Source organism: Lepidochelys kempii, chromosome 13 (assembly GCF_965140265.1).
Source record: "Lepidochelys kempii isolate rLepKem1 chromosome 13, rLepKem1.hap2, whole genome shotgun sequence".
Classification (NCBI taxonomy): Eukaryota; Metazoa; Chordata; order Testudines; family Cheloniidae; genus Lepidochelys; species Lepidochelys kempii.
Genome location: NC_133268.1, coordinates 10315168 through 10330507, shown reverse-complemented (window position 1 = coordinate 10330507; position 15340 = coordinate 10315168). Strand labels below are relative to the sequence as shown.

The 15340-nt window shown below is 44.5% G+C and overlaps 1 protein-coding gene across 6 annotated transcripts in view; it reads left to right on the top strand.

Annotated features, from left to right (window-relative positions):
• Positions 1 to 7127: 7127 nt before the first annotated feature.
• Positions 7128 to 15340, top strand: part of PHACTR3 (phosphatase and actin regulator 3) — a 160423-nt gene continuing 152210 nt past the window's right edge. The window contains exon 1 of one of the 6 annotated variants that reach the window (XM_073309199.1): positions 7128 to 7658. In XM_073309199.1, the coding sequence (XP_073165300.1) occupies positions 7541 to 7658 (118 nt within the window). In that variant the 5' untranslated portion in view covers positions 7128 to 7540. The remainder of the gene's footprint in view (positions 7659 to 15340) is intronic. The other 5 variants (XM_073309198.1, XM_073309201.1, XM_073309200.1 and 2 more) reach the window with 5 other exon arrangements.

The window sequence follows — 15340 nt, the reverse complement described above, 5'->3', positions numbered from 1 at the left end:
TAGTCCAACCCCCTGCTCAAAGCAGGACCAATCCCTGACTAAATCATCCCAGCCGGGGCTTTGTCAAGCCTGACCTTAAAAATATCTAAGGAAGGAGATTCCACCACCTCCCTATGTAACACATTCCAGTGTTTCACCACCCTTCTAGTGAAAAAGTTTTTCCTAATATCCAAACTAAACCTCCCCCACTGCAACTTGAGACCATTACTTCTTGTTCTGTCATCAGCTACCACTAAGAACAGTCTAGATCCATCCTCTTTGGAACCCCCTTTCAGGTAGTTGAAAGCAGCTATCAAATCCCCCCTCATTCTTCTCTTCCGCAGACTAAACAATTCCAGGTCCCTCAGCCTCTCCTCATAAGTCATGTGTTCCAGTCCCCTAATCATTTTTGTTGCCCTCCACTGGACGTTTTCCAATTTTTCCACATCCTTCTTGTAGTGTGGGGCCCAAAACTGGACACAGTACTCCAGATGAGGCCTCATCAATGTTGAATAGAGGGGAACGATCACGTCCCTCGATCTGCTGGCAATGCCCCTACGTATACATCCCAAACTGCCATTGGCCTTCTTGGCAACAAGTGCGCACTGTTGACTCATATCCAGCTTCTTGTCCACTGTAACCCCTAGGTCCTTTTCTGCAGAACTGCTGCCGAGCCATTCGGCCCCTAGTCTGTAGCGGTGCATGGGGTTCTTCGGTCCTAAGTGCAGGACTCTGCACTTGTCCTTGTTGAACCTGATCAGATTTCTTTTGGCCCAATCCTCTAATTTGTCTAGGTCCCTCTGTATCCTATCCCTACCCTCCAGCGTATCTACCTCTCCTCCCAGTTTAGTGTCATCTGCATTTATTATTATTTATGCAGTTAATCTCTGCACATCCATGTGTCTTCCCTATAGTAACAGAAAAAGTTATTTATAGTGTTTAATGTAAAATATTTGTTCCATTAAAAGATTTTTCTTTGTGCAACTCCATGCTGTGTATCTACAGATAAGCCCAGTTCTTTTTATCTATGGTCTGTTCTCAAAAGTCATGCATTCAGTGCAGTAGAACTCAGAGTTTGTTACAATGAAAGAGACACCTTGGATACATACACGGAATTCCTACTGATTGTAATAGGAGCTGTGTGCATGTATCGGAGGGAGTTTGACCTAGAGAGTTTATAATAACCTAATTAATTAGTTAATGTTCCCACAGTGTTTTGAAGATGAAATGTGCAATTTAAATCCTATTATTATTGCTTCAGCAGAATGATGAATTACATTGCAGTAGCCTGATCAAGATAAAGCTTATGAAGAAGGAATGTTGTATTGCAGTAATGGCTATAGGGCTTGGAATAATTTCTGGGTATGTTCTTGCCCTGGGGCTGAAGCTGTTTTTGTCTGAGCCCTGAAGCCAAAGTTCTCTCTGAATGTCTGAACTTGCTTCCTGCTTGAAGTCAGCTTTCCTCTGAAGCCTGAATCATGCCTCGGATCTGAACCTTTGAGCTGTATCATCTGCAGCAGACACCAGGACTTCAAAATATTTTGTTGGCCCACCGCCAGGTTTCCAGGGCACTACACACACTGGACTGGTTGAGAATTGTTTAACTTTGATTTCAAATGAAATGGACTTGGGGGGGACGACGACGACAATTTTTGTCAGAAAACTTTAAACCTCAGAGCTTAAACCTGAAAATATTTCTATAAAAATGTTGATCAAATTGTTTTAATGGGGTGGGGGGAAAATACACATACATAGAAAACGGAACGAAATTGGGGCAGGGGACCAGAACAAACAGGACTGATTGGCTAAAACACATACTGGATGGAGCCAAGGGATTAGAGATCTGGAGTGGAATCCTGACCCCAGTGAAGTTAATGGCAGCTCCCGTTGGTTTCAGTGGAGCCAGAATTTCATCCCTGGTGTCTAGCTCTAGGAGCTTAGGGCTCGTTAGACCTCAGTTTAGGGCTTTCAGCTAAAAACTTTGTCTTATCCTGAAAAATGAGATTCATGAAGGGCTGATTATTTCACATGGATGTTGGAACATGAAGTCCATGTATTTTTTAATGGGATCTTAAACTAAAAGTCCCTTATGTTTGATATTTACAATGGACTGGTGCTTTCTTTGTGGAAGGATGGTCCAGTGGTTAGGGAACTATCCTAGAAGATGCAGGTTCAATTCCCAGGTCTGTTACAGACTTTCTATGTGACCTTGGGTAAATCACTTTGGCCCAGATCCTTGCAGGGACCCAAATACCACTGTGATCCACAAAACTCCTGCTGGGCTGCTGCCTAATCCTGTAGGCATCTAAACTTACTTGGCACTTCACTTGCTAATGTAAAAGTCCCTTAGGTGTCTAAGTTTTTGCCTCTGGGGATACATGCTGCTGCCTCATTCTAGGCACCCAGACACTTATTTCCTGCCTATTCCCCACTGCAATCCCAGCAAAAATAAGTGTTTGCCCACCGATGAGGGGCCCAATCTAGTAGATGTGCTCTGAGAACAAATACCATGTCAGGCCCCGTTCAAAAATCCAGCCAGTGTTAGGGGTGCACACACTATACATTTTAGCTTTGTGGTTAGAGCACTCATCTGTGATGTAGGAGTCTCAGGTTAAATTCCCTCTTCCACCTGAGGGAGAAAAAAAATGAATCCACATCTCCCACAAGAGGGCCCTAACCACTGAGTTCTGGGATATACTGATGCAGGGCTCCCTCAGTCTTTCCTACTGAAGCTGTTCCACTCTGTGCCATTCAGTCTCAGGCAGAGAATTGAACGTAGGTCTCCCAGTGGCTGCTGTAACCATTGGGATACAAGTTATAAGGTGAGCGGTGGCAGCACCTCCCCTTTCAGCTGCTTTGCATGGAGTGCGGCAGGCACCTAATTAATTCACACAGGAATAATTTAGACATGTAAGATGCTGACTCCCGGAGTAGGCTGCCGGTTGCACAAGCAGAGATAGGTGCCTCCTTGCAGCCCAGTTTACATGCCTACCTCTGAGAGAGGGGCAGGGCTTAGGACACACTCCTCTCATTAGCATCTCCCATTGGGTAGCCTAGGCAGCTCCTGCCCAGCATGTCGGCTTTTGTGGATCTGCTTTCTCCCCATTCATTGTATAGGAAGTCTAGGCATGTAACTCAGGCTTTGCAGATCCCGTTATAGTTTCAGTGGTTTTCTAGGCACCTGAAAGTTAGGCGTTACAATGCCTAAGTCCCTTAGCCCTTCTGTGCCTCAGTTCCCCATCTGTAAAGTGGGGATAATAGTATTTGCCTACCTCACAGGCGTGTTGTGAGGATAAGTACATTAAAGATTGTGAAGTGCTTTGATATCTGTTGAGGAAAAAGTACTATGTATTACTACTTGCTTTTCCCCTCGTTTCTTTCTCCGTGAGTCAACTGTAACGTGCAATCATTTCACCAGCTTTTGCAGCCTTAATTATTATTCTGTTACACCGAGGGTTGAACTATGTGGTTTGATGTCACTGTGGGTCCTCTTTTGGCTATATGGCTTTCAGGTCCCTAAATCATCACTGATGTACCCCAGTCTATCTCAGATTATGAAATATTTTGGAGCTAAAAGTGGACACAACAGGTGTCTTTCAATCCAGTTATTTAAAATTGATCCTCCTTCTAGAGTTTATGCTTTGCCAAATAATATGACAGGGCCATGTAAGGGATGCCCATGCTCAAAAGAGAACGGGACAAGAAAGAAGACACAGCCCCAAAACAACAAGTGCTCCTTTCTCCCCAAATATTTTAAAAGCTTGGAGTAAATTGGGTGTGGAAGCCAGACAAGACTTACCTCCAGGACCTTCAACTTGCACAAATCAATATTTACTCGGCATGTCACCTCAGATCTGATTTTATAACATTGCAGAAGTCATATGTGTTTTTCTCGGGGGGCGGAAATCTCGGAGATCCCCACACACCAGTCCATTTGGGCTTAAACCCACCATAAAGACTGCAGAACCCTCATAAAATAATCTCATGAAAGGTGCAATTGGATTCAATATTAATTATTGTTATGAGGATAAGAGATGTTTCATGCAAACCTGCATCTTTTGCAAAATATGAAATGTGTTGTGCTACATGGTCAATGTTTAAATAACAGAACACAATTATTATTCCTAGCCTCCCCACCACAGATGATGCCAGTGCACTGAAAAATAACAAAGTGGCCTAAGGGCAGCTGTGGCACAAAATACCTTTGACTGATTCCCAGCCTGTTTCTTGCTGCTTGGATTGGCAGGGACCAAAGCAAATATAGAGGCAATTGACTCAGCCATAAGAAAGGAAGGGATCCAAGCACTGCTTTCCTCAAACAACTCCAAAAGAAACTCTATAACTTCAACTCCCACAAACCCACCCTAAGGACCTTGTACATGCTTCTCACAATACGCAGACAAAGAACACATCATATCTAGCCATTGCACTCTTACGGAAGGAACATCAGAACTCTGAAACCAACCTCAAACCACCGACCACACAAAGGGCCAGTTTCCTCCAGGACAGAACCATCTTCCTCCAGAAACTCTACATTAACGACCTCCCTCAGGATGCCATCCTTGTCACGGTGAATGACACCTCCCTATACACCAACATAGCATCACTGCCTGCCTCAAATATCTACAAGGCAATAAAACACTCAGATATCCACACTAAACACACTGCCGAACTCAGTCGTTTCATCCTCACCGACAGCAACTTTACATTCATCAAGCACTTTGTCCAAACTATGGGAACAGTCATGGGTACGGGGATGGCTCCCCAGTATGCCAATCTCTTTATGAACCACCTTAAGAAAGAATTTCTGGACAAACGCACCATGAAACCAATGATAAACCTGAGATACATCAATGATCTTTTCATCCTGTGGACAGATGACAAACTCCCTCACAGATGTCCACCACAACTTCAGTAACCGTCACCCATGCATCATACTCTCTCTAGAACACTCCCACACCAGCATCAACTTCCTGAATGCCATGATCAGCTTCAACAATGGAACCCTATGACAACTATGTACAAGAAATTCATGGATCACCACACTTACTTCAACAGGTCCAGTAACCAACCTAGACACACTAAGAAAACTATTATCTACAGCCAGGCATTCAGATATCAGAGAATATGCTCCAAGGAGAAAGTCTGGGATACACACTTTAACCCACTTAAAACCACCTTCGCCAAACAAGGACACTCCACCAGAGAAGTAGATCACATCATGGAACAGCCCACCCAAATCCCCCCCACCGCTTCCATACAGAAAAAAACCCCTCGTACTGCATGCCCCTCGTAGTCACCTACCACCCCATGGTGGAACTCATGAGGGGTATCATTAAACAATTACAACCCATACTTGATGAGGACCACAGCCTCCAAGAAATCTTTCCCGAACCCCCTTTTCTGGCCTTTAAACAACATATTTGCTGGAATTAAAAAAAAAAAATCATCCTGGAGCAGACACCTATGATGGACAATTTCAGCCCAAATGGTTTGTTTCACAAAGTTATAAGCAACTGAACACAGTCTTATAAGAGAACGTGTCCAGCAACGTTACGTATAGGTGTTGCTAACAGCTATGCCTGTAACATGTACACGTGAGTGTGCAAACCCCCAGCCCTTACACCTTACTTCTGCGTCAAGGGTGTATTACACACGATGCCAACAGCAGCTGCACCACCGGGGAGTGCTCTGTACAGGTAAATGTGTGGGACCGAGACCACTGTGTACTCTGTGCAAGGCCTGCATGGACAAATTCAATGCTTCTCCACTAACAGAGCGGTGCCCACAAAGGGTCCCTGCTTCTCTAACTGAGACATCCATCGGTTAAAGTTTTAACGGAAGAAATCAAACAGAGGATTGGCGCATATGCTGCCAAGCAATCCACCCTGTTCATAGTTCTGGACAGAATCTATTTTTTTTTTTATTCCTGGGAAATGCCACATATTTGGGGGAAAAACATCCATTCAAGAAGAGAATGAAAACAAAAACAAAAAAACTTTTGAAATTTCCTCTAAAAGTGAAATTCCAAAGAAAACCATCATTTGGGGTCAATTTAAATGTTTTGTACCAGTTTTGACTTTTTATTATTCTTTTGTTTTAATGTACAATAGAAAAGAAATTCAAAAAAAAAAAAACAAAAAAAAACTTTGGAAAATTCCTGACCAGCTCTACCCGACAGCCATAGAAAAGCAGCCTGCTCTGATTGTTCCAGTCCAAGGTGAAGCCACCTTGTCCCTGAAAGCAGGCTGTTAAGGAAAGCACGGATAGCACCACTGATTAACATACCCCAGCAGGGTCAGGGCAGCTAGTGCCTGGCAAACTGGAAGCTGCCCACAGCTTTTAGAGGGCTGAGTTTTAGGCAGATCGTCAGCTGACATGGGCAGCGGCAGCTCGCTGGGTTTCTCCCGTCACCTGTTCTTTCTCCGCTTCTCGGGGAACGGAGTCAGGAGAGGCTGGGCCGGGGAAGCAAAGCGGGGGCCCCGCGACACAGGCAAAGGGGATAAGGCCAACGGACGAGAGCCACGCTGCACCCGCTAACACGCCCGCTGCGCCCACACAGCGCACAGGGCAGGCGCCCACGCACAATGCAACACGCTTGAGCCGCGCTCTACGCACACAGTGCACACGCGGACACACTGTGCACACACGCTCCACGTGCAGGCTGGCACACTAGCCTGCTGCCCACACGCGGCGCGCTTTGCGGACTCTGAGCTGGCCGGAGCCAGGCGAGTCCCGCAGCCTGGCCGGAGCCAGGCTCGCCGGGACCCCCCCCCCCATTCACACGCACCCGGATAGACCCTGCTGGGCGGATCTGATTGGTCACATGACAGCAGCCCAACCCCCCCGCCCCCCCCAGCCAGGGGCTGCTCCTGACTCGCAGCCGAGGGGTGGGGGGAAGCTGTGTCGGTGGGGGGGGAGGGGAGATGGGGGGTTGAAATGCAAACAGCGGCAGATTAACAGTAGGACCCCCAGCTTCCTTCACCTCCCCCCCCACAGGGTCCCCCTAGCCACGCGCACCTGCTGCTGCCGCCCCCTCTTTGTGCAGTGCAGGTGTCCCCTCTCCCAGGCCCCCACCCCACTGTGATGTCACACTGCCTCTCGCGGGGCATGATGGGAGAATCCCAATGTTTTCCAACAGATGCTCTAAGAAGAGCAGCAGATTAAAGCAATTGCAGGAGCGAAGATTTTGTTATTGGGTGGCAGGGGGCAGGGAGGGGGGGGGGCAAGGGGGAGGGGAGAGCCCAGCCCCAGCTCCTGCCAGCCCCCCACGGAGCAGCATGAAGGCAGCCCCCCTGAGCTGCACCGAGAGAAAGTTCGCCCATGAGTGGCCATAGGAGCCCAGGGCATTAGGGGCATCTCTGCGGCTGCTGGATGGTGCAGGTGGGGAGCACTGACGGGAGCTGGCGGAAGGAGGCCGGGGAAGATGCTGCCCCGGCTGGGGCTGCCTGGCTGAAGCTGCTGGCGCTCGGGACTCCAGCCCCCGCTTCCCCATTGTGACCTTGGCTGCCTCCCCTTCCATGAGCGCCTCGTCCTCCCCTCGCCTCTGAGCCCCCCACCCATGGCTGCGGCGGAAGACGGGACTGGCTGTTTTCTCCCCAGAGGCAGGTCTCAGAGTGACCCCAGCATCCTCACGGACTGCGCTGCCCGCGCTGCCCCTGAAGCCGGAGAGAACCCAGGTAACACCCCCCACCACCCCCTACAGCAGAGCCGGGGGAAGAGGGGAGGGGAAAGAGACTGGGGGGGGCGGCGCAGAGGGGTCCCCTCTGCCATCTGCTGCAACCCCGCCCGCCCAGGCACGGCAGGAAATTAGGGGCATAATCCCCGCCGTAAATCCCGACGGGGGCTTTATAGCTGCAAACAGGATTGCCTCCGAGAGCCTCCCTGGTGCCTGGCGAGACCGCGACTGCCTGCCTGCAAACTCGGCGCGCACCCGGGAGGGGAGGAGCGGGGCTGAGATCAGAGCTCCCACCCCCCACCTGGAGCCCAGCCTCGGCTGCGGGCGGGCGGGCGTTTCTCAGCCCCATAGCGGCCCTGGTGGGGACCAACGCAGGCGGCAGCCTTGCGGGGACCGGCTTTAGCGCGCGGGGGGGGGGGATTGGACAGTCTCCCCCCCACTCCCCAGCCCGTCCTCTCGCCCCGGGGCGAGCAGGGCAGGGATACAAGCGAGACTCAAGTTCGTGCACCCAGGGAGAGGCCCTGGAGGGAGGAAGGCAGAGTGGCTGGATTTAGAAGCTACAGTACTAAACGCTGTGGGCACTGCTCCTACCTAGGCCAGTGATTAATACTGTGATTCAGGGTTAGGCAGAGCTGATTTATTACTGGGGGGGGGAGGGGAGGTCCAATACAACAGAAGGGAACAGGCTGTTTGGGGGGGATCACCATGGAGACAGGAAGAGGCAGAGTAATAATTAAAATCCCCCCCCCCCGGTTATTTTCACTTCATAAAGAGAAGTATAATCTTCTTATGAAGTGTAGTGGCAGAGGGGACTGAGGCACTCCTATCCAATCACACTATTCTATTTATAAATGAAAATGAATTATTTCACCAGCACCACTAACAAATATTGTCAGCTTAGCTTCACTTCGAAGAATAATTCTTCCATTAAAGAGCGATGTCTTTAGTGGTGACTGTATAATTTCAAATTGCCAATATCAAAATGATGATGATCCTTTGGAATAAAGAAAAGGTTGGCTTTGTTGGGTGAAGATTTCCTCTAGTCAGCTCAAAACCTCCACATAGCTTGAATGTGATGTGACTGCAAGGAAAGGCCTAGGCCATGCTCCAGATTACCCTGGCTTTATATAAACAATAGACCATTTATGAGCTGTAAGGTTTCTTTGTGAGGGTTATTGACACACGGAATGATTAAACAAAACAGCGTAAGCTGTGTGGTTTCTACCATCATGAGACAATGAAAGATGTGTAAATCCTAGTGGCCCAATATATTGAATTCTAAACATAGAACTCAAAGCTAAAGGAAGTCAGTGGAGAGGTGCCTCTTGAGTTAAATGGGTTTTAGATCAGACCTTAGTTCCTCTTCTGCAGATTGCGATTAAACACTCCTAGCCTTCTTTGATTGGTCTGCTTGCCAAAATCATTCCCAGAGAAGCAGAATATACGTTAATAATTATGGCAAAGAGTCCTGGGGCATCTTATAGACTAACAGATGTATTGGAACATAAGCTTTTGTGGGTGAACACCCACCATACATGCATCCGACAAAGTGGATATTCACCCACAAAAGCTTATGTTCCAATACATCTGTTAGTCTATAAGGTGCCACAGGACTCTTTGCTGCTTTTACAGATCCAGACTAATACAGCTACTCCTCTGATAGTTAATTACGACAATTTTAAGTTTTCCTTATCAAATGATTCTGAACATCTTTGTAGCTCTCAACTAGATAAAACAATGAAATTAATGGACATGATAGAGGATTTCTCGGATGCCCAATTGTGGTTGTACCCCATGTAAAGGGAACAAAGGAAGCCTCTAACATGAAGTGCTAGACTTTCTGCTTAAGGGACAATACTGACTGAAAGAGAGGAATGTATGCTTCTGCTATTTGATTTCTGAATGAAAAATTGTATGCATACTATCTAATTTCAGCCGCTTCTTGTATATTTCAAAACAAATCAATCAATATGGGAAACAGCAAATGCAACAATCTAATTTTTAAAATCTTTTTGATATAAGGGAAAATAAACACACTTTTTTTGAAAAGAGGTACTGTTAGAGCACATTTTCTTCAATGAAAATTCCATAATTTAAGACCAAACATCCCAGTGGCATGGCAGCTGCTGCACAAAGTATGTAAAAAACCTCCCCCCACCAAAAAATATACTGCAACAGCATTATAAAAGCAAACAAAAGGCAACAATACCTACAGCCTGTGTATAGTGTTGCATTATGTAGATTAAGGAAACCCTACATAAATTTGTTTTACTTTTCCATGTAATTTACAGGTATGGATTTTGTTACAAACAGTTACATTGTTTGGTAAACATCTGATGTTTTCAGTATTAGTATTACTTTACCTGCAAAATTACATTTTTTTGCCATCTAATTTGTGGACAAATTGTTTTTGTCTCTGTGTTTCAAAGATTTAAGCATAATTTATGCCAGGCTATGAATTAGCTGTCATCCTACATAGTTACGTTTTCATCTTACTTCCTTACTAATAAAAAGAATAATAATTTGATTTTATGTTTATTTCTCAAATCAAACACACATCTATGGACACAGTCAAAATAATGTTTAGACCTGATCATTCTACAGTGTAATGCTCACATTTACATCCCAGTCCTGCTTCCATTTAAGCCTTGCTTTAGACATTTCAACTTCTAGGTTTCTGAACTGTATTTAAAAGTAGTTTCCTAGTTCCTAGTTTAAAAGTAGTGGCCTAGTTAAAAACTCAGGCCAAAAGAGACATTATTTATACTTCAAGTTATACAGACAAATGTGCCAATAGCAAGGTAAAATTGTACAAAATGATTTACAATGTTTACATAAATATGATTTTTAAGATATACATGGAAAACTTTAGCATCACAACATAAATCATGTACACAAAAAGTGATTAGCATGGGTGTGAAGTACTCTTGAATGAATTAAGGGGGTTGTGATCTAATAAGAGTTAGAGGATGATGCTTAAAAAGAGCATTTATCCATGTAATTGGGCAGTTAACCTAACCAAATGGCTTTTATAAAGGAAGATAACCCCTATCACATCACTGACCTTGGCAAAAGCACAAGGGTAACATTTATTCAAGGATGAATTGTGGGAAAAAAAATCCAATATGTTAGGCACAGACAGGCTTTCCATCAGCATCTGGCATACAAATTTGTTCTTGGATCAAACCCTGATTGAGGTCAGTACTGAAACACTGTCACTCTGACCTTGTGCTCATGTTCCAGTTTTTTCCTTGGTTGGGGGGGGGGGAAACAGTGAGTATTCAGATTTTTTAATTTTTTTTTTTGGCCACAAAGACTTGGATTTAATTGAACAACTGGAGGACTGAGCGGCCTTCTGCTCCAACGTGTACTTGACTGTGCCTACGCTGGGAAAATGTATCATGATAGAAAATGTGGCAACAGATATTAGTTAACATGTTTTCTAGAGTTTCATTTCTCCCGTGTAGCCATGGCCTTTGTTTAAAAAAGTTGCATATCCCTCCTCTTGATCTATGAAGTCCCAGTATGAGTGTTTTTTGGCCCCATCATTAGCCACGAGTATGTGCAGTGACACTGACATCAGAAGATGCAGAGACAATATTCTTTAATTTTCCATCCATCCATCCATCCAGGAGAGCTCAGTTCTGGGGCACTATCAGATTTTCAGTGAGCTCCTGCTTTTTACCCAATTTTACAGCCAAGTTGAATGAGGCACAGCAAGATTATATACTTGCCCAAGTCACATAGCGAATCAGTGACTCAGCTGGGACAAGAGCCCAGAATGCTTCAGGTAATCACTAGACTAGATCTCCTTCTGGCTGATTTGGACAAGTCAAATAGCAGATTCAGGGACTTTCCTATGAACAGATTGTGCTGAAAGTCTTTTGCCCTATGTTAGGAAACCATCTAGTTGGAACTGAAGTCTGTCTTTTTGGGCTGGGATACTACTTGGAGCCAAATCCTCCAAAAGATTTCCCCAGGTCTGGGATAAGTTATCCTTTTTTTCTTTATGTGGTTAAAAAACAAGCTCCTTCTTCCTGTGTGAGGAAGGGACATCTAAAGTACCTAACTGGCCAGACTCAATGCAGATACTAGGAGAACCTGTTTGTGCAAATAGTTTCAGGGCTTGATTTTCAGAAGTGCTGAGCACCCACAATTCTGACTGATGCCATTCGGAGCTGCAATTGCTCATTATCTCTGACAAAAATCAGGCCCATATTTATAGTGTGTGTTTTTTTTAAGTACAGTATTCTCTGTACAAATGAAAAGTTATTACCTTGATTTACTACAAAATTACAGCAAATGCACAGGCCAGTGCTAAATTCCATTCCAAAATCTGCTTTGTAAAATTGTTTTTAAAATATGTTAACAGCATATTATAAAATGTTCCTACAGCAAACAAAATACATGATCAGTACATGTAGACAACAGATTTAACAGTAACATATGTTACTAAATAACAGGCCTACAAATCTGCTGATAATTAGACCCTTCACATGCCTTTAATAAATAACAGCTCCTTGCAGTGATCTTTTAGCATATGGCAGCCGTGGTCTGAGAATGAAATGTAGGTTTTGTCTGCAATGGGCATCATTACCAAGTGGACATTTCCCAGCTATAGTAGTTTGTTTAACAAGTTTAAATGTAAGGAGTGCTGCAAGTAGTGTTGGTAAAGTGATAGATTGTTTTTTTTTAAGTGGAGCCATCTGTATTTGAATTTCCTTTTTCATGATAAAATACGTGCATTTTGGGTTGAGATTCCGTGAACTCTTGTACCACCAGTGAGCTCAAGTGACTAGGTTCTTGAAAGCTGGTGAGTTTTCTGCCCTGGTGAGAATGAATACAATATTGCAAATGTAGGGCCTGATCTGTCAATCTTCACTCAGCCATGTCTGGGGCATGGGTCACTTGCAGGTTTGTACTAGAGTAACTGGTGGATTCTTTGCAACTTGAAGTCTTTCGGTCAAGATTGGAGGACTTCAGTAACTCAGCCAGACCTTATGAACCTATTGCATGTGTGGGTGGGTGGGGTTCTGTGGCCTGCAACATGCAGGTGGTCAGACTGATAGACTTTAAGGCCAGAAGGGACCACCATGGTTATGAGTCTATGTTGTCCCATTAAGATAGGTGGGACTTTTTTGCTGAGTAAGGAGTGAAAGGGCTCAGGTGATTAGGAGCACATTCTAAACTTGAGAGGCCCATAGAAATTCCTCTAACTACACATGGAGCTTCCTTACACTAAGATGCTTGGGATCCAGTCCAGCCCATTAATCTTATGTACGGAACACATCTGCACCATGATCTCATTCAGAAAGAGAATTTTGTTTGTAAGTGCAGCATGCTCAGTGCTGGAGCAGTGCATCAGATAGAGGAGGACTACCCCCACCAACACTACCCATTAGGTGAGGATCTGAAAACCTGACAGGTGCTTTCAAACATAGGACCAGTCGATGTTTAAACAGGGCACAATTCTACAAAAGTGTTTAGGACATCAAGCAAAAACTACATATCCTATTGCAACTTCAGGGGCATTTAAGTAGACAGCATTTAATTATAACCTAAGTTGAAAGCTGGCAAGAACACTATGGTTAAACACCCTGGCTCAAGAGAAGATAAATGGTGAGGGAAATTTGATTCGAGTCACAGAAGACAGAATCACACAGGGAAAGATGGTGACAACAGAGACTCTGAAACAATCCTATAAGTCATTTTATGTGGCTTACACCCATCTCCCACCACCCCCAAAAAAAAATGTTTGGAAGAAAGAGGCCATAGAAGAAGAAGTCTGGAATTTAAGAGACAAACCAGATCTTAAGATCCTGCAACTGTCTCTCAAACAGATGGTGAAGCTGAAATAGCTCCTTCATTGTATATTTCCAGCAATCAAAGGGAATAGGAGAGACTGGTAGCCTCATTTGGGTCTTAGATCATTAAAAAATGGAACTTCACAGAAAAAGAGAGCAAATTAATGACAGAGCTTAACTAGCGAAGAAAGACAGACAACTATAATAAAATGAGAGTCTACCCACCCAACAATTTAGATGCTGGAACTATGGGTCCTAGAGAATGAAAGAAACCTAATTTGTAGAAGGGCACTATTATGCCAGGCACCACTTACAAAACTACCAAGCTAAAGAATTTTTTTTCAGAATAGACACAATGTTCTTCTTCAGTAACAGATACTCTTGATCCACCCTACTAACGGTCCATTGTACCTTACCCTTCCTCCAGTGGAAAACCAAGGAGCTATTGTGGAATTAACCATAGTGTTGGATCTCTCAGCTTCTGTATCAGCTGAGCGCATCAGATTCCTAAGTTCTAGGTGTAGAAGACAGATATGCCTCATACAAGTCAGCATAAAACAGTGCCATAAGCTCAAGCACTGGGCCTGTTGAAGACTCTTAGTCAGTACACATGGTGAATTCTTTCAGTTGCACAATAACTTGGTGAAGTTAGGCAGTCACTTTGCCAGACTGCTCAAAAGGTGAGAGAAACTAGATTTTTTGCTCCTTTTATGTTGTCTCTTTTGGAAGAGGGAGGCATTTATTATTGCTCAGTACAGCACAATGCAAAAAACATTAGGACACCAGCTATAACTCAACCAAACTCTTTAGGGAAAGTCATGAGGAAATAACAGCCAGTACAGAAGTATTCTTCATCTGTCTGTCTGTTTTTATAGGCATAACATACACTGGATATGCCGTTGCACTTCCTTTGACAACCCTACGGTGGATTCCTCTGGCCTCTTCTGGGTTGATGTAGAGTGCTCAGGTTTTAGGTTAACGTTCATTGCTGTTCTGATTTGTTCCTCCAAATTCATTTTGATGAGTCTGGTAGCATTGGAGAACATTTTAGGTAAACGTTAAACATGTGCTGAAGACCTATCAAAATCTATGGAAGGGTGAGTGTGTCAGGGATGGGAAATTAGTGCATGGTGCTGTGCCAGATCTGTGGCTGGCAGGACAGTCCCTTACACCAGGGACCATTTAGGTCTAATTCTGATCTGTCCAATATGTCAAGTAGATTTTCAAATAGATTAAAACGGTCATGAATCTCAGCTAATTTAGAGTTTAAATACTTTAGTTGCCTTCTCCCCAAGCCGAATGATCCCTGTTTCATTAGGTCTCCATGAGCCAGTGCATTCTATTACTTCTGTTTCTTTGCCCTGTGTTGTACTCCTTTCACCTTGTCTATATTTTTCATCAATTAATTGGCACATCAATTGTCTATATTTTTCATCAATTGGCACAAACTGGGCCCTTTACTCCAAATGTGGACAAACCAGAGGCCTGTAAAGATAGTTTCTTTGGAAAGCAACATGCCCTTCAATATAGGCCAGCATTTTAGCCTTCTTCATTGTCACTGTCCACTGAACTGAAAATGCCCCCGTCAACAGATGTAGATCCTTTCCCTCGAGTTACTAACTAATTAATTCCCATCTAAATGAAACTGCTTGGGCAGCATCTTTACTTCAGTTTATTGGCACACAATTAATTCTTAGATGTGTGAAATGTCATGATTCAACTCAGAGTTCTTTCACCTAGACTATGAATGTTCTTCTGGAACTCACCCACAGGCCCATGTGTTTTAACCATACCACTGAGTTCAGGGACCACACCTACAAAGATTTTCTACTGCACCTCTCTTATTTCTGCATTTGAAGCTAGTGGAACTATGTCCAGA